Source organism: Ptychodera flava, chromosome 13, assembly GCF_041260155.1.
Source record: "Ptychodera flava strain L36383 chromosome 13, AS_Pfla_20210202, whole genome shotgun sequence".
NCBI lineage: Eukaryota > Metazoa > Hemichordata > Enteropneusta > Ptychoderidae > Ptychodera > Ptychodera flava.
This window is the reverse complement of record NC_091940.1, coordinates 21,635,104-21,654,985: the sequence shown is the minus strand read 5'-3', so window position 1 is coordinate 21,654,985 and position 19,882 is coordinate 21,635,104. Positions and strand designations below refer to the sequence as shown.

The window sequence follows — 19,882 nt, the reverse complement described above, 5'->3', positions numbered from 1 at the left end:
GGTACGTAGCCCTGCTGTACAACAGATCTTCCAGTCGAGCAGCTACTTTACCCAACTTTGCCGTGAAAATTCGAAGCAACACTTTCCTATGATTCTGTACATGCTTACCGCTAGCTTTTCTCAGTGCAATCAGCTATGATCTTTCATAATCAAGATATATCTGGGATCCCCATTGCAAATTTTGGTACCAAAATTTTGACACTTAAAATGGTCTTTATCGCTATGTAAACTCTGTAGGAGAAATTAATTTTTCTGTTTTCACACAAAAAATTCTGAAAAACTTCATTTACTCATCAAGCTTCAAAATGAGTCAGCACAGGAATCATTCAAGCAGAATATTGTAAAAATTTTGGAGTCATGCTGAATACCTTTCCCCAAAGTTGCACCAACAAAAGGGTACAATGGTCTAGTCTGTCTGGCCACTCGTTCGAGTGGCCAGACATCATAGTATTGTATAGTATCATAGTATACATACTGTATCATATTATTGGATACACTTTCTCTTTGCAGGGAAATTACCAAATAAGTTTCTTTCATGAGGCTTTCATTTGTTTGGAATCTGGTGTTTTATTTATCACAATTCTTTCCTGTTATGTATTTAGATTAAAATCTGTGATATGTAGACATCCTTTGCTTACATTCTGGTTTTCCTGTCTGTCTGAAAACAACAGCTGTTTTCAAAAGTCACCCCAAACTTCAATATTGCTGACATTGTGCTTCAGATATTAAAACTCTTCTCGTGGTGTTATGGGCTGACTTTTAATGAATATTTATTATATTCTTGATCTCAAAAATGTAGGATACGCTCATAAAATACAACATGATGTAATATGTGTTTGCAAGTTGTTACTTTTGAAACCTGAAGACCTAGACTCAACAGATAACTCTTTTATTTATTTCTTTTAATAATTAGAAAATTGTTCCTTTGATTTTGAGTAATATTTCTCTTTCACAAGTCCAAGAAAATGAGTAAATTACAACTGACAATGAGATTATTCTCTGCATTTTGTTGGATTATTCTTGAAGCTCACTACAGCAATGCTTTCGCTTCGCAGCCGTGCAGTCATGCTCAGCAAAATAATGACTACACGATTCAAGGTGTGTTTCATCTCGATGAAGCTCGAAAATATTTGAAAAAATACGAAATTGCTGTGTGTTATCATTCATTGTCTTTCCTGTCTGTTTTTTTAATGTGAAGTCTTTTCTATGTCAGATACTGGGATTCCAACGATTAAGATGGCCAAATGTAACTGAGTTTTCTCATGATAATAAAAAACTGTACAAATATGTGAGGCTTTCTCATTTCACTCTCTTTTCAAGAATTGGGAATCAAAAGAATTTCCACAAGACTTTTCCCCGTAACTTTTATATCATTCAACAAATCATTTGTAGTTTGTGTGACATGAGCCGCAATAAAGGAACCAGCTATAAAGCCCAACCTGCTGAAGAGGCAAATTGCTGTAGCATATCATAGAACAACACAGCCAATGCCCAAATTATGAAACATTCACTCTCTCAACACTCATTCGACATGCAGTAAGAAACTAGCACACGAACGAATAAGTAATTGACACCTGCAGACTCATTGTTAATGGCGTGGATTGAGTTGTCTCTGTGATGACGCACAGTCAATGCAATTTGATTCCAGCATCATTTACAAAGCTTGTTTTCCAAGCCGATGTGTATAGATAGACTCTATAAAACCTCTTTTGATCACTTTTGACTGTTGAAAAAAATTGCATGTTCATGGTATTACAGTTGGGCATAGTACGTACATTGATATCTCAATATTTTCATTGTTCGAGTTACTTTCTTCAGAAGATCAGGTCATGTATTTCATGCCTGTAAAAAGCAGCTGGTCTAGTTTTATGTCTTCTAGAAGTTTAAAATTTTCATACCAAAACAACAGATTCAGTATTCAGAGATTATATTCTATCTAAAATTGTCTCTGACACATCGATGTCACCTAGTCAAGAACCTCCCCAAAGATCTGGCGTACGCCGAAACGTTGGAAAGGTTCTGGACCATGTGCATGTAGTCTGTCATATATTTCATAGCAGTAGCAAGGTAAAACATTCTGCTGAAGTTTTGATGTGTTTCCTCTTTTCAACTCTGTTTGCATTAAGGTAGTATGTGCACAGGTCCAGTAGGCATAAATTGTGATTTTTCCCTATTATTATCATAAAAAATTATTATGAATATTAATAAATTATTAATATGAATGTTACATAATATTAAAACTTTTTACACACAATGTCATCTACTTTGTGTAAATGCTGTCTGGAAACTCCATTGTTGTGATAATTATGATCATTAATAAATTATGATTATGGTTAATAAAGTCATATTTTACACATTGTAATGTGCTTATGTGAACAACCCTCTGGAAACCCTTGTATATGTTTCACAATCTATGCCAAAGTATACAAGTGACACCATTGCCCAGGTTCAGTTTACGGCGAGAGTTACCATTGCCCAGGTTCAGTCTACCGCTAGAGTTACTACACAGTGTATATATATATACACTGTGTAGTAACTCTCGCCGTAGACTGAACCTGGGCAATGGTGTCACTTGTATACTTTGGCATAGATTGTGAAACTATATAAGGGTTTCCAGAGGGTTGTTCACATAAGCACATTACAATGTGTAAAATATGACTTTATTAACCATGATCATAATTTATTAATGATCATAATTATCACAACAATGGAGTTTCCAGACAGCATTTACACAAAGTAGACGACATTGTGTGTAAAAAAGTTTTAATATTCTGTAACATTCATATTAATAATTTATTAATATTCATAATAATTTTTATGATAATAATAGGAAAAAATCACAAATTATGCCTACTGGACCTGTGGTATGTGCCTCAAAAGTGAAAACAAAATTTTACTTAAATTTTCTACAATGAGACTTTCAACTATTCTCTTACCAAATCAAAAAGTCAGTGACCACAGTGCAAAATTTGGTACTGGAAGAAAAATTACAGAACAGTTACAGATATTCCAAATTCAATATGGCCAACATTCCTTTGTTTACTCTATGGAGGACAATAAAATTGTCCATTTTCGAAAAAATGATTAACTGTAAATTTTTCTAACACCAAGAGCTTTAAAATGAGCCCCACAAGTGGTATATCAGAACAGTGTTGAAAAAAATTGGGAGCCTGAGTACCCGAGGCGCAATCTATTTCTTGTTCTTTTCCCAATGTTATGTTATGTTTAGCTCTATTGTTGACGACTGAATTTCAGTCCAGAACAGAATTTATTTGTCAGCAACCAAATTACATGTTGCGCTACTCTATGCATTTTGTTGTCAAGGCTAACACTTTGTGTTTAAAGAAGAAGGAGAACAAAATTCAATTTTAGGAAAAAGACTGGAACGGTCAAAAGTGGGGTACTACTGTGTCAGTTATTGAAACCAGTTCTAATTCTTTGAACTGGCCATTCCGAGGCTTACAAATTTTAGCTTGAATATACACACACTTCGGTGGGTTGTGGGACATCTATCCTCCCTGTACGTGCAACCAGTTTCAAATGTCAAAGTCAGCACCATCTGCGTATAGGAAGATGTATCCACTGGGTCAGTTGTCCTAAAAGACAATATAATTTAAGCATTGTATAACACCTGTGTTTCTGCATCTGTGCAGGGCTCGTAATTCAAAGCTATAGTAAATATGGTTTGAATGAAATTTGATGACCTGAACTGAATAGATCACTGAATCGTGCGCAAACACTGTAATTCTACAATTGATTGCTCTGTACATGCAGGTAGTGAAATTAAACTGCCTCAGAAACTAACGCCCAATTTACTAAATTACAATGTAAGCTATAGTGGTAATAATATCTGCATTATCAAGCAGGAATTATGTAAAACTATATGCTGTGACAGCGTTGTCAATGACAGGGGAGTGACTATATTTGCTTGAAATTTGAATTCAAACTGTTTCTCGTTTCATTCATTTTTTTTGGTTTTCATTTCAATTAAACTGGTAGGACACTGTTGTACATTAAGGCTACATACTGGTATACGTGCATTCTATAAATAATACCGGCCCCCTCAAATCCTTGAAGATTTTTGGCATTTGTGGAAACTGCATTCAGAATCGAATATTTGAGTTCATTCTCCAACATTTGATAATTTTTCAATTCAAGCTTTGTTAAATGATGAACAGCTGACATGATACTGTTTTACAGGAGTATACACACAGGTGAACAATGCTTCACTATGCACTGCCATTATTAATGAAGAGGATGAACTGTTTTGTCTGACTTTCACCTTGACCTGAAATATTCATCCCCTTGAACTTTACAATTTGACAGTTCACTTTCCTTCAACTCATCATTTGAAATTAGCTCTCAGTGAATCCAGCAATTTTGTCAGTTGTTCTGTCGTTCATATAATTTACCAAAAATTATTTTAAAGGGACTATACAGCTGTAACGTTTGATGATTTTTCTCACTATTTTTGTTTTCATTGTCAAACACAGTTTCTTCTTCTCCTTTCGAAAGCATGTCATAAATTGAAATATACAGTGTTCAGCTTGTCAACTAGGCCTGTATATGTGTAAAATGCATTGGTAAATTCTAGTCAGCACTGAAATACGAAATGTGATCGAATACAGTGCACTTGCATACACATTATGTTGACAAGAAGAATAGTTTGTGTTTCAGTGTGTCGTTAGGGGTAACACAAGAACTTGCAGTTGGCATACAGAACACATAAAGTGAAAAAAATCATCAATAGTTACAGCTACTGTCACTAGAAATTATATTATTGACCATAGTTGACAGCGAGACATTCATGACAGTTACATGCGACTCCAACTTCACTTTTGGCAGACCTAATGATGGCATACACTCAAAATCACAACAGAAAGAATGTGGCACAGTACTACTCTGTTGTGAATATGACATGGTAAAATTATTTGTGGTACGAGAAAAACAAATTACCTAAACATTGTCTTCAAAATGGCTGCCATCCCTGTGTTAATATCATAGTGAGGGGGAAAATAAAATTTTTAATTTTTGAAAAACTAAGACCGTGGAAAAACTTTCTTACACCAACAGCTTTAAAATAAGCTCCCTCAAGTGGTAAGAAAAAAGTTTTTAATATTTGAGAGTGCGAATACCTGACCCGAGGTGCATATTCTACCACAAGAACAAATATTAGAGCATAGCTCGGCTGATTTTCCAAAACATATACTTGATTTAATTGAGATCCTGATACTCCACAACTAAATGACATCAATAAATCAGTTAATGGCCTATTTCTTGGCGAAGTCGCATTGTTATTTCAAATTTTGGCATTTAACATACCTAAATCTGAAGTATAAAAAACCCCAGGAAAGTGGTAAATCGTTGTAAAATAAATTCGCCTGGTCACTTTCTTTGTCAATATTTTTCAGCATGAGTGTTACACAACTTATAACGTCAATAAAAAAATCATGATATTATACCAGTCCAGTCAATCTGCATCAATAGATTTTAATGATTGGTGTGTCGTTTAAAGTCTCGGAGTCAACATACCCAACCACAAATACAAACTTGCTAAAAATGAATTGCATTTTATTCCAGAAATCATTAGCAACACAAACTCAGTGACACATGTGATTTTGATCTTGATTGACTGAGCTATTCCATTCCGCACCAAAAAAACTTAAAGTGCAATAAAATTAAGAACAGACACAGGCACTGAATGGACGGATTTCAAACAGAAAGTGCGATGTCACAACAGAATGAAGTACATCAATAAGTAAAACTGCAATAATTGCAGTGAGTTTTGCATTGATTGATTTTTAAAATTAATAGCTGCAATACTTATTCAAAGGAAAAAGTTGAGCACTGCACTGAATCCGCAAAATCATTCTATGAGGGCGCTCTCACTCCTCACAGCTCCAGACTTACAAAACAAAGGTGTTGAAAAATACCTATGTAATATTACATACATCACTAAGGTAGCAAGAGAAAATGGTACAGAGGCAACATCTCTGGATATTTGATTTTTGATATTTCATCTTGTTTCAGAGTAAAAAACCCCAAAATTGTGTCAGGTTCGTGGAAGCATCTGAATGTTTTATATATATATATATATATATATATATATATATATATATATATGTGTGTGTGTGAAACCTACACACTTCCGTTAGTGACTCAGGTTCATGGAAGCATTTGAATGTTTTATATATATATATATATATATATATATATATATATATATATATATATATATATATATATATATATATATATATATAAACTTTCACAAGCCAAATTCATATGTGAAACCTACACACTTCCGTGAGTGACCTTAATCTTAGATGTGAATGTTAATCAACCATACGTTCCTAATTCTGCCCGAATATCAGTCATGTGTAAACTATACATGGGTTACTTGCGTGCACAAAGCAGCAACAACATTTGAACACAACTGGGAAATCTGTGATGTAAACTGCAAATACTGCACAATATTGCTTGAAACAGAGACTGTTTCTGTTGGTACAGATATTCAGATATAGGTAAAGTAATATGCCTGGATGACAATGTTACCTGTAATTTTTTGCCTCTGGTTATATACGGTACTGTCATAGAATAATCCAAATTGAATATAGTTGTTTGGATATTCTGGAATCTGAGACCACAGTTAACTACTGTTTAAAAAGAAACAACTTCGATCTCCAACGGCATGGTTTTTCCTGCACTAGCTGCATTAGAAATGTAGTTAACAAACATGCACACATTTGCAACATTTCAAGCAAAGAACTTTTCAGATCAAACATCCAATTGGATTTGAGGAAACACATTGTGCTACCTGCCCCTGCTTGTCTCACAATATACCTGGTAGACATGCACATATCAGGGATAACAGCGCCCTCATCCACATTCTTTGAAATTCAGTTGTTTTTACAACATTGTCAGTGTCCATCCTTGTATGAACTTTGCAAATGTCCACTCCTACAACCATTTTCGGACTGATTAAACAATAGAATTGTCTATGTTGTTGGTAAAGTATTGAAAATGTCCATTTCTTTCCGTAACCTAAGCAAATCAAATGTTTTATCGTCTGGGCTCATAGGGCCTGGAGAGCGCCCTCTTTGACCACCAAACTGTGGTCTAACTGCACGCCCTCCTTTTCCCTGCCTCTGTTCTTTCAGCCAGGTGTCATATGATTTCTCCCTTTCATTTAAAGCCCTCTTTTCTTCCTGTTCTTTGATCTTTTTGGCCTCAAGTTGTTGTTTCTTCTTCTCTCTGATCTTCTTCTCTGCAGCTTTCTTCTTAGCCAGCCACATTTCATATGATTTTTCCTTTTCTCGTTTCGCTTCTTCTTCCTTCAGTTTTTGACTGCCAGAGAGAAAAGGTACGGTGGTTAGCAGAACAAGTTACAGAGATTGCCTCTGAATGGTGCTTTGATGTTGATTCAAGTGTTAAAAGAACATTTCAAAGGTAGAGATGTTTCGTGCAGGGAATAAATAGAAATCTAGGGGATCGCTTTAAGTACCTGGCTCTTTCAGTGACAAAGTGTTAAGGTAGAATGTGCCACAGGGATAGATATTAGGACCCCAAAACTTTTAGAACACTTTTTGGTCTACCACTTTTGGACACTCTTTTGAAGTTTATTCGCAGAGTAAGTAAAATTTTCACTAGTTATTTTTGTGAAAATTGAACTTTTTTTTCATTTCCCCATATAGTTAACATGGGGATGGTGACCATTTTCAATTCAGAGTGTTGGTAAACATCTGGCCACTTGTTTCTCTGGTACCAAACTATGCAACTTGACCTCTGATTTTTTATTTGTGATATTGAAAGGGAATGGTTTATGGCTTTAATGCTTCCTTATTGAAATTCTGAGCAAAAGTTTTAAGTCTTTCAATTGCCGGGCATGTTATACCTTAGGATGAAACTTACAACTGCTTCCTACCATTTCTCTCCTTGCACTGAAATGCCATTTTGTACTGTATACCATCAGAAGCAACTTCTAAAAGATATTTCTATGCATAAACAATCAATGACGTTGATCCAATAAAGTTCAAAGAAAAGATTGATAACTAAATGATGACAAATAAAAAACAAGAAGTTAGTGTGTGACTCAAAATTGGTTGATTAAATTCTGTACAACTCTGTGTAAATATTTTTCAAAATACTACATAAATCCTACGTGCAGTACTGAAAGAGATTCTCTATCAGATTAATTTCAATCTTATGACTAGGATAACTATAATCAAGTCACAAGAAATAGGTCAAAGGAGAAACTTACAGTTCCTCTTTGCTTAGCTGTTTCCTTTCCCTGCTTGCACTCAGATCACTAGCCGCACTTCCCTCTCTGCTGTAATAACTGGGATCTTTCTCCGGTCTAACAATGCCCTCCTCAAGCTGAAATGTCAATTCCCGAGCGGGCCTTTCCATTTCATTTCCATTTTGCATGTCCCCCTCACCATTTTCTGTCAGAGTTTTCAACTGAAGGGCCTCTTCTGGTGCAGTCGGTGGCCGCGAATCCCTCTTGGGCGAACTGAGGTGGGTCCCCGAGAACTCATCTGGGGGTAAAATCTGTGCAGTGTACATTTGACCCTTGTCACCTTTGATCCAGGTGGGTGTCTTGGAGTCAAATATCTGGTGGGCCATCCGTTTCCCATCGTCCTTGATGGGTTTCTGTTTTGCAGCCCTCTGCTGCCATTGGTACAGGAATATCTGACGCTCACAGGATTTGTGGCCCCATGCCGCTGCGATGGTGAGAGGAGTCTGCCCGTTCTCATCGGGGTCATCAATTTTGGCTCCCCTGTTCAACAATATTTCAACACAGTTATTTTTCCCCTGTGCAGCTGCTATGTGTAATGCTGTTCTTCCATTGGGTGTCTTGGCTGTCACATCAGCACCTGCAATGATTGGAATCAATCGAACAAATTAGCGTCAATGTAGTGAAAACTATAATCAAAATCATAAATATTTGAAGGGACAGGGAAAACTGAACAAAATTTTTTAATTTGTGCATACTTTGAACATCCTACACTTACACCAAAAGATTTGGTTTGAGTAAAAGTTTGTGTTGTTCACAGCAATCTAAATCATCAATACCCAAATATATTGACTTTACTAGCATTCTGTGTCACAGTCTATCGATGTGCAAGAACTACTGTATGTATTTCGATTCCATTTACCTGCATCTATAAGTTTGGTGACCAAGTTTGTATTGCCTCGATGAGATGCTATACACAATGCAATGAATGCCCTTTCATCGATCCAGGCGGCACGCTGACGTGGGTTCATTCTCGCTGAGTTGGGTGTGCTGTACGTGGTGTTTTGTGTCACACCAAGTGCAAACACCTGTGAATGTGAATAAAAATGTGGTATCAGATATTTTGCCCAAGTTTGGCAGTATTTTGGGAGAAGTAGCAGGTTATATTCTGGCTTGACTAAGGTATATGGGCCTCGGGGACTGATATTCAGACTCTACAAGTTTTACAATTCTTTTCTGATCGACCACTTGTGGTGGCCCATTTTAAAGCCCTTGCGGTATGAAAATTTTCACAGTCTTAGTTTTTCTAAAATTAACAAATTTATTTTTTCCCCACAGAGTAAACAAAGGGACGGCAGCCATTTTGAATTTTAAATATAAGTATTTAAAATGTTAGATAATTTGTTTCTCTAGTGACAACAGTGACCCCTGATTGTTATTCTTGATTTGGTAAGAGACTTGGTAAGAGAATGACTGAAAGTTTCATTGAGGAAAGTTTGAGCAGAATTTTAAGTTTCACGTTTGAGGCACACACTACCACATGTTTCAGTATCACTAAGTGTAATCTGTATTTCCCTATAATCCTGCAAACCACAGGTGATTTAAGCGATATGGAAGCCTGGCGTAATTACATGTATATGTATTTACTTAACATCTCAGAAATGTTGTACTCTGCATTAAACAACATTGCTGGGTAAATTTAATTAAACGGGAACAGCAACATATCCCCAGTTGCTCAGCTAATACATTGGGACTGAAATATTAAATTCAATTGAATGTTATAAGAACTATGCAATATCAATCATCTTAAATTTGTCAAAATAAGTTAACATGATTGTCATTTTCAACGGACAGAAATTTAAACAGCCTGCTTCCATGTACGTGTATACTCTTCACACTTCATTGATTGCTTAAACTTGATTGAAACTTACATAGCTTTAAACATCTGATAAGACTAAGAATACAAGAATAAATATATCGTTCTTCTGTATCACTACCCCTACTGTTACCAATTTGGAATATTTTTTTTCAGAAATGGTGTTAATATATACTTCCATTTTGCAACTTTTAGGGCATTTTTGTTATGCATATTTTAAGAGTTTTTTTATGTCATTTGGAGGCATATGGAAATGCTTAGAATTTGTTCTGTCAATAGTGTCTGTATATCTAATGCCTCTATCATAGTTGACAATTTGTAAAATCTACACTCCAAGCCATCAGTAACAATGTAACTACTCGGAGATTTTGTCGGTTTGTAAAACAAATTTAAATATCGGCCTAATAGGAGTTTGTACCACTACTGGTTCTAAGTCTGTAGGCAACAAAGCCAGTCTCCCCAACTCAATTTGGAATTGGCCAACTTGGGCAGAGACCAACTTGGCCCATGATAAACTTGAACCAAATTCCACCGCAGCCTAAAATCAACTCAGTGCACACATGTGACTCAGCCAAAACCAAACTCCACTCTAACCACCCAATTTCTACTAAGGAGATTAGACATACGATTAAAACAAATTGTTGTTGCATGTGCACTGACTACATTATATATAACCAGCCAAACCCTGTTATGTTTGTGTAGCTGGCCTTGCCGTAACTACATAGAGGCCGGGGTTAACTGATTTACCAATACACATTCAACACTCTTCTCTTGTATGCTTGTTCCATCCTGACAAATTACATCAGCCAAAACCCAACCCTTCAACCCTCTACACACCATCTATGGCAAAAACTTAGCCTTCAATGATGATGGAAACCACAAAACTACAGATTTTATTTTATTTATGTTTACTTATTGAACACTGTGTTGGATATCCAGATTTAGACCCAGTTTGGGCTGAGTAAGTTTTCGGCCAAATTCTCAGTACCTCAGGGTCAAGTTGGTTTGGTCTAAATTGGCAATTTAGGCTGCACCATCACAACGCTCTCCCTTTTCTAACTTTAAGAGAAGGTCCTGATTGGAAGGGAAATGGATTACATTTGCTTGGTGTATGTTGATGCACAGAAAACTTTGATTAAATGGTACATAAAAAATCACTTTTTTCCTTGGTTTACTTTGGAAAACACAGCTTTACCATGTTGGACCATAATTTCAAGTTGTTATGTCATGCAAACAATACACATCAAGTTGAAATTACCTTTTCAGGATCTCCCTCTGCTACAGCCTCAACTAACGATTTCCACATGTTCCAGATATCAAGTAAGAGAGTAGCACCAGGCACGATGTCATGATATTTGATGTCTGTGTCATCAGTCATATCTCCTATCAAGAGAAGGTGAACAAAAGACATTGTGCGTGAATAGGAAACCTGGCTCTTCTTCTATATTTAAAGGCTCCAGTAATATAAGTTACACATTTACCTTATCACTGCACTGTATTGCTGGCTGGGATTGTTCAGACACACATTTCAGCTTGCTTTCTGGTAAACTAGACATCATTGTGAAATTCCAATCACAAAATTAAAGCAGAGAAAATACACAGGATTTTAATGAAATATTTCAGTCCTTGGTTACATAAGATTTTTACTTATTATGATATGATGCTTAAAGCACTATGTACAACTGCTGAGCAGGTTAATGATGAAATCAAGACTTTACATGGCAGTAGACAGTTCGGTCAAGGCAAGTATGACAGATGGCAAAAAAATAATTGTTTTGTTTCATTGTTTCCCTATATGCACCACAGCTTGTAAAAACATTTCCATTCACACCATGTATTTAATAAAATGCACGTTGTTATAATACAGTTTAAAATTGGGCTTGTCATTAGTACAGGCCCCGCTCTCTCTCTCTCTCTCTCTCATGACCATGGTGCCTCGACTGAACAACACTTCGCAAATGTACAGAATGTATACAGGTGAATAACACCTGCATAGGAAGTATTACTGCACCGCACCGGGACTGCAAACAATTTCTTTGAATAAATAATTGTTAATGGCGCAATATTAATGCCACGACTGAAAAGTCAATATGAATAAATAAAGCACCGACCACAAACTTACCGTCATCAAGGTAATTCAGTCTTTGCAAATGGCTCGGTATCCCGGCAACAAATTCAACTAGGGCTTTAAGTTCTCGTATTTTCATGTCATTGTGGATTTTCTTTAACGGAAAAGTTTCGTTCGTGAAGCATTTCAACGTCAAATTGAATAACTTCTCTTTTGGATGTTGTTTTTTCCCTTTCCCGCCTCGCCCGGTACTCGCCATTTCGGTGCAGTTAGTTCGGTAACGACAACTTACAAGGCACTGACGAATATTTGACCCGATTGGCAGAAGGGTAAAATTGCCACTATGAATCGGGATATTACGTGAGTGCTGCAGACGCCCAAATCAAAACTCGGTACACGCCTTGAGTACTGTACTGCCAAAATTTCCCGTCTACGACAAGCTGTAACTAGAGATGTCGATTGGTCTGTAGTACATGCGACGTTCTCCCACACGTTAAAACTTATACCCTTCTCAAATGCTCAACATCGTTCCTTTGGACCGACTTGTATGATCCTGTCCCAGTGTTGAGGTATGACGGACGTCGACGTCGGGGCTTCTGTTTACAGCTCCGCGGCAACAAAAATTGATTAGAGTCTGCGCAGTTGATTCTTCCGGTTGACCTTGGTTATCTCGGGTTTTAATTCCTTATGTCTTTTGAGACACAAAAATATCAAATTTATGAATACTTTGAATTAAAATCTCGAGTTCTAGTCATACTTTCTGTACATTTAAGAGTGAGATCTGATTATTATCTTCACAGCTCACCTCTTTACTTTGACCCAGAGGGGAAAGGTTAAATGTCCCGGATGTTATATAAATCGTAGTCTGTAGGTAACCTGTAAGGCAGACGGGCAGAGACACCTTACGTCAAAGAGAAAATGCTTTCGTGCGCGCTTCGATCAGCTGGAGGCCTTATTGTGAGTACTGTATAATAAATAGATTGTCCAGTTTATTATCACATCCATTTTGTACCAACTTCGACAGCTTTGCCACCACCATGATGACCGTGCGCCTCACAGTCCACACCATGTCATGACCTCTCTTCACTGCTGCAATTTCACTCCCAAACAGTCTCGTATTCTTGTTGTTTCAGAGCTATATGGACAATTGCAACTGTTTTTAGTTACATATAGTTTGTGATGTAAATGCATGTAGAATTTCACGATTTTGTTTCCCCCTCCAGAGGAACCAGGCTAGGGCCTTCCACAGAGCTGCACCAGTATGTTCTGATCAATTATTTGTGGTAAGTGTGTTAACATGTATCTTTGAACTCGTCTCTTGTTCTCAAGACTTACATGGGCTTTGATTTCCATTGGTCCATAGTATTAAATAATTTAAGCCACATGATGAATGAACATTGTGTATCATATTTACAGATGTAATTATAAAACACATATGGATGATATCATCACATAACGTGGATGATGTGAATGTTTTCCCGACCAAGATGAGAAAGTATTGTTGTAAGTTCGTGACATCTCCAAAAATATGGGAAAGTCACGTTCAAAACAAATACAAATAAATCGTCTTATTTTGCTTGATCAAAAATGAATATTCATACGCTAACTGAAAATGGCTATTCAACATACAATATAGCAAGTCTTACATTATTTTGGTACTTATGTTTCCTCTGCCAGTTCATCAAAAGTTACGGTTGCATTCAACGTATTTCATTTGAGCATTACAAAGTGTAGCTTTCAGGGAGAAAAAGGATGTACTATGCCTTCACTCATGTGATGATACCCATACAATAACATGATTGTAGTGGTATCCTGACCACAAACGAAGCTCCTCGCTTCTTGGAAAAATGCATTTGGTATTCTGTTATTGCAATACAATATTGACAATTAAAACTACACTAGTGACTGAGGAAATCACACTATCAAACTCCTTTATTTTTAGCTCACATTTGGTATACATTTATATTTTTCTAACATGGGAGCTCTATTAAAGGTATACCGTACAGTCACCTGTAATCTAAATATGCCCATATATGGTCAAAGGGGCGTTCCTTGGTATTCAAAATGCCCATGAAGGACACTGTTTTTAAAAAGCGGCCATCCGCTTAAAATCTGTGATTGATTAGATTTTCTCTTTCCATGGTAACTGTGGCAAAATTGGAACAGGTGACAGTATACCTTTAAGACAGAGGCATTTGGGGAAGCGATAATTCAGAGTCTCAAAATTTTATGGTTCTTTTTTGGTACATAGCTTGTTGGGTTCATTTTGAAGCTCTTTGAGTAAGTAAAGTTTCCACTGTTTAGTTGTGTAAATAAAAAATCTCACTTTTTGTCACAGTTAAAGGGATATAGTGGTCGGAATTGCGTTCAAAGGTCGTATGGGTCCCATACGACCAATGTTAACACTGTATCCAAGGTACGATGGTGATTGATGAAAGTTAAAATATGTCTGTCATAATCTACATCGTATAATTTAAATGTTGCAGCTATGATGATGAGGTGCATCTAGATATCATGGGATGATGCACAAAATACATTGTTTGTAAACAAGAAACTCACACAGGCGAAAGTCCGACGACTGTTTCCCTTTAACACAGGGATGGCTGCCATTTTGAATTTCAAATATCTGTAAATCTTGGGTAATTTGTTTCTCTAGTACAAGAGTGCATAATTACTCCCTCTTTTTATTCTTCCTTTGTTAACATAGTTTCAGTTAACAAAGTTTCAGTAAAGTTCAAACTTTACCTTTTTCTAACGTTTTCTTCATTTTGCCTTGCTTTAGCACCGCGATACTCCAGACAATAATCCAAACACTCCTTTTGAATTCACACAAGAAAATTTGAAGGTAAGTGTTTTGTAACATCCTAACTATGGATGAACACTGTCATACAAGGACTATGTGATGGATTCCAGTTGTGGAAATGACAGGCAATGATGATTTCTTTAAATTATGGTTTAGGTGATAAAAATAAAACTGGAAGTATTGAAGTTAGGTCTGTGATCAGTACTTGTAGTTTCTAAGGGCAAGGGTAATTATTTTCAAAGATTTAAAATTACTGACTTTGCAATGTTAATGTTTCAGCAGGTGATCATTACTTGATATAGTGATTTTCAGTCCACCAATCATCTAATGTTAACTTATGCACTATCCATTAAACACGATTGGAACTAATTTGGGATAATTGGATGGTAAAGTAATGTCGATTTAATCTACAAATGTAATCTCATCTGCCTTTCTTTTTACATGACACTCTTGTTTTTATGAGTAATTTGCGATATTGCAACATTCAGCTATACGGCACCTAACACTTTTGAGAAATTTGAAAAATATGAAAATCCAATTATCCCAAATTTGTTCCAATCTTGTTATTAGCAGTTTTATAGAATTGTTGTTTTCATAATTACAGCCATAATATGAAAAGAACTTATATTTTCGATTTCTTTGAATACAACTAAAACCTGCTCCTATGTATGATGCAACACTGCTATATTGTATTGCCAAGGACAAAAAGTTATAGTCAACAGCTGTAATAAAAATAAAATCAAAGAGAACATGAATTTTGAGCCGAATACAATGATCTTCAACCATAGACAGTAGAGGGGGACTATGCTTCAACTTTGAAAGTTAAACAATCTGTTTGCTGACTCATAGCTGTGTTTACATTTCCAGAGAGCCAAAGAAATCATTGCCAACTACCCCAAGGGTCACCAGGCAGCTGCTGTCATACCAGTGTTGGACCTTGCCCAGCGGCAGTATGGATGGCTACCGATAGCAGCCATGAACAAAGTAGCTGAAATGTTAGATATGTCCAAAATGAGAGTCTATGAAGTGGCAACATTTTACACCATGTTTAATAGGTAGGAATTGGTTAAACATTTCATAGACCCAATTATTTGCTAGGCATATTGTCATCATTTCACATCAATTATCATTTGAAGTTCATTACTGATGGAAAACTATTTCTGTCTTACCGAAATCATTATCATCAGTAACACACAGAGGTATCTTCTTCCAGTTTAGGAAGAAAATTGCAATGTATAGAATAATTTTCAGAGAAATGTACCGTCGTCCTTTTATAACGAAAGCAGTGGCCATAGGCTTTCCAAGCCAACTACTGTGTACAACTGTTGCAGTCTTCCATGCTTTGATAGTGTGCTATCTTTGTTAAGGATGTACGATCGGAAAAGTAAAAGTAATGTCAATTTTTTTCAAATGGGATTTTTGAATACCTACATATGTGAATAGTCCAAAACTGCGAAAAAAACATGGGGTCACCACGCTTGTTTTTTTACAAAATTACATTAAAATTCACGGTTTTTCACAAAATCACTAAAAATCAATAAAACAGGTCATCATTTTCATATTTATATCATGATTGCATTTTCCACGTTTACACTGTAAAAGAATAAAGAAATTATAAACCTAAGCTACTTTGAAGATTTTACTTACATTAAAATTGAGTTAAAAAGTCATCATATTTATTTTTTAACCAAAATTGCAACAAATATGCCCCAAATTTTAGGAATGGGAGAGGGTAATTTATTAATTATTGATAGTTTCTACTAATGTCAATTTTCTCAAACTTTGCCAAATAATAGCACTTTTTGTGAATTTTTCAAAACCACATTTTGTTTAGTAGGTCACCGAGCTCGATTTTTCACAATTTTGCAAAAACTAACTAGGATTTACAGGTTCTGGCGATAAACCATGCTCTCCCGGGTTCGTCGCACGAGGGCGCTCTTCAAATGCTGCTGACCTGCCGTGGCTACCTGCAGTGGCCCTGTCCAGGCATGGTCATGATTCAAGCCTACCATTAAACTTTAATGAGAGGGAAATGACAGAACAAAGCAAAGACTTTTAGGTTCTTCTACTTTTTAGAGTCTATACAGCATACAAAAAATCACGTAATATTTATTGCCGTGACGCTTATCGGTGGGGATTAGGTTGACTTCGCTGCAGGCTAAGTAAGTTGTCACACACTACGTGGAGCCAGAAGCCGAGGCCGTGAACTTGGCGTTTCTCCAATACACGATGACAATCGTAAAGGCAAGCCCGCAAATGACACAAGTGTCAAGATTTTCGGCTTGTTCACTCAAATCGACAATGCGACGGCCATTCTTCCATTCTCCGGTAGGTCTACTAGCGACACTATCATTGGAATTATAACCACGAATAGCGAATCAGACGTACTTCTGACTTACGCTGTACAGGCTACGGTCATGTTGCATTTTTTTATCTCTTTGCTGAATTCTCGTACCTTCCAGCGTGTTTTGAGGGCACGCTGAACATTTTCTCGGCGCGATTTTCCTTTACCTGCAGACGACATTTGTACAACGCAAAACGTTCGGAACGTCACTATGCGCGCGTGGTTACTATGGATACATTTCTGCACGGAAATCGGCGCAGTACGCTTATATTTTTCTGATCGTACATCCTTAACAAAGTCTGTCAACCAAGTGTATACCAGATGCATTTACAATACAAACACAGGGGACTAGACCTTCCAAAGTACCATAGGTTGTCCTTGCCTCTGCTTGCAATCTAATATTGAGTATTGAATGTTGGTTCCGAGACATCTGCAGCTGTAAAGTTTCTAAAATTTAGATTGTTGTCTCTCTTCAATTGACAGAAATCCAGTAGGTAAATACCATATTCAGATCTGCACGACAACACCCTGTATGCTTCGTGATTCAGACTCTATTCTAGATGCTATTAAGAGGAAAACAGGTAAGTATGTCTTCAACTTATGTGATTAAGTGGATCAGAGAATGTTGGAAGATGAAGAGAACACTTTTTTGATCCTATCTCAAATTTCAAACATTAAATTTTAGCATCAATCTGTGTGATTAACATCACATTCAAGGTCTTTTCCTTTAAATTGCATTTGCTTTTCACAATATCAAGTATGGACAGCATGTATCCCCTGTGTGCTGTTACATTCTGCCCATGATATATGAAGCCCAAAATATCCTACACGTAACCAATAGGTGACAAAGTTCTTTCATAGAAATTCTGATTCCTGTGTATTGTAGGTATCACTACAGTTGGCGGTACAAGTCAAGATGGCCTCTTTACACTAACTGAAGTAGAATGCCTAGGTGCCTGTGTGAATGCACCAATGGTACAAGTCAATGACAATTATTATGAAGATCTGTCTGTCAGTGATATGGAAGAAATAATTGATGATCTCAAAGCAAATAGGACACCCAAAGCTGGACCAAGGTAATGTGACAAAAATCTTGAAATGTGCTGTATTTAGTATGAAGTGGTATTCAAGTGTTTAATTTTCTACAATTGCCCTGCATGTGTTGCCATCCACAATGAAACCAAATGCTTTTTAACGTTTCTGTATGTTTTCATCCGTAATGAAAAGTGGAAAGGTACAGGTATACCATCACAACAATGGGACTGATTCAAGCTTTGATGTTCAAATGTTGACATGTACCTTACTCACTCTGTGATATTTTATGTCCATTTAGACAACAAAGTGTGTGTGGAAAAATGTTTTTGCCACTTAGAGAAGCAAAGCTTGAGTATCAAATAAAACCTTGGTTTTCCAGTGTAGATATTGGTTGCTGGAGAAGTGTGGTGCGATGGTTAGGTTTTTCAAAAGCTGTGAATGTGTAACCAGTTGCATTGACAAAGATGAGTATGTGAATATTAAGTTTGTTGCAACTCGAAAGTGAAAGACTCAAACCTTAGCTCAAAGTTCCTCAAAAGGAATCTTTCAACCACTCTCTTTCAAAATCAAGCATAAAAATCGAGGGTCACTTTGCTAATTTTGGTACCAGAGAAATAAATTACCCAAGATTTATCAATATTTGAAAATCAAAAATAGAGAAAAATAAAATTTCAGATTTTCAAAAAACTATGATAGTGAAAATTTTCCTTACACCAAGAGCTTTAAAATGAACCCCAACAAGTGGTAAATCAGAAAAGAATTGTAAAAGTTTGAGAGTCCGAATATCTGTCCCCGAGGTGCATTCTACCCTAACACAAGTTTCTATTTCTCTCCCTGTAACAGGAGTGGCAGGTTTGCTGCAGAGCCACATGGAGGTCTGACGTCACTCAGCACTCCACCAACAGGACCAGGTTTTGGTGTGAGGGATGATTTGTAAATTTGTATGCATTACTCTTTGGCGTGTGTGTTTTGCCAGCATCCATGGACTTAATTCCTTCAATCTTGCAGACATTGGGGTATCTTTCACACTCTGCTCGAAAACAAAAGAAGCAACTGGTGTTTTTCGTTGTGAGGAAATCCGAGTGCAGAGTGTATCAGTTTATCCTCAAGCTAGGGAGCTGTATTTAAATCAACAGGGTTGCAATATGCTAACCAAAACAAGTCCCCCATAGTTTTCTGCTCAGCTTGTAAATTATAGTACTTTCATTCTCTGTGTATGGATGGAATGATTACAACTGAAATTCACGGTTTGACTGTATTGACAATTTGCATTTGTTGACAGATCCACAGTTTTATGTAGACCAACCACTGTTTATCTGGTATCTGTAGATATCACTTGAAGTTTTTTTGACTAGATTTATTCAAAAAAGCAGAATAATAAAGTGAAAAAAATCAACATTGCAAGTGTGTGTCTTTCTGCTTTTGCACTAACTTTATTTACTGTTCACATTATCAAAATATCTAGAATATAGAACTTTTGCATATTCAACAAGTGCTTCATCTGCCAAATTTAAAGTAAC

The 19,882-nt window shown here is 36.5% G+C and overlaps 2 protein-coding genes across 2 annotated transcripts; one reads left to right on the top strand and one right to left on the bottom strand.

Moving 5' to 3' along the window:
- Positions 1–6,861: 6,861 nt before the first annotated feature.
- Positions 6,862–12,782, bottom strand: LOC139147811 (ankyrin repeat domain-containing protein 35-like). The gene is made up of 5 exons (XM_070719019.1): positions 12,235–12,782; positions 11,371–11,495; positions 9,159–9,324; positions 8,261–8,876; positions 6,862–7,347 (listed from the first exon to the last, which is right to left on the bottom strand). The coding sequence occupies exons 1-5, from the start codon at positions 12,437–12,439 to the stop codon at positions 6,999–7,001; spliced, it is 1,461 nt and encodes a 486-aa protein (XP_070575120.1). The 5' UTR covers positions 12,440–12,782; the 3' UTR covers positions 6,862–6,998.
- Positions 12,783–12,995: 213 nt separating this feature from the next.
- Positions 12,996–19,758, top strand: LOC139147814 (NADH dehydrogenase [ubiquinone] flavoprotein 2, mitochondrial-like). The gene is made up of 7 exons (XM_070719022.1): positions 12,996–13,137; positions 13,404–13,463; positions 14,963–15,025; positions 15,851–16,038; positions 17,811–17,908; positions 18,214–18,403; positions 19,206–19,758. Exons 1-7 carry the CDS (start codon positions 13,099–13,101, stop codon positions 19,297–19,299), a joined length of 732 nt encoding a protein of 243 aa, XP_070575123.1. The 5' UTR covers positions 12,996–13,098; the 3' UTR covers positions 19,300–19,758.
- Positions 19,759–19,882: the final 124 nt, after the last annotated feature.

What these genes read in the sequence shown, in the direction of transcription:
- LOC139147811 (XM_070719019.1), bottom strand. Translation starts at nt 12,439, where the DNA reads ATGGCGAGTACCGGGCGAGGCGGGAAAGGGAAAAAACAACATCCAAAA. An exon ending in CAGAGGGAGATCCTGAAAAG is followed by an intron (nt 9,325 to 11,370) that starts GTAATTTCAACT and finishes TCACATTCACAG; the next exon opens with GTGTTTGCACTTGGTGTGAC. An exon ending in CAGCTAAGCAAAGAGGAACT is followed by an intron (nt 7,348 to 8,260) that starts GTAAGTTTCTCC and finishes TCTCTCTGGCAG; the next exon opens with TCAAAAACTGAAGGAAGAAG.
- LOC139147814 (XM_070719022.1), top strand. Translation starts at nt 13,099, where the DNA reads ATGCTTTCGTGCGCGCTTCGATCAGCTGGAGGCCTTATT. An exon ending in GTTCTGATCAATTATTTGTG is followed by an intron (nt 13,464 to 14,962) that starts GTAAGTGTGTTA and finishes GCCTTGCTTTAG; the next exon opens with CACCGCGATACTCCAGACAA. An exon ending in TTTTACACCATGTTTAATAG is followed by an intron (nt 16,039 to 17,810) that starts GTAGGAATTGGT and finishes TTCAATTGACAG; the next exon opens with AAATCCAGTAGGTAAATACC.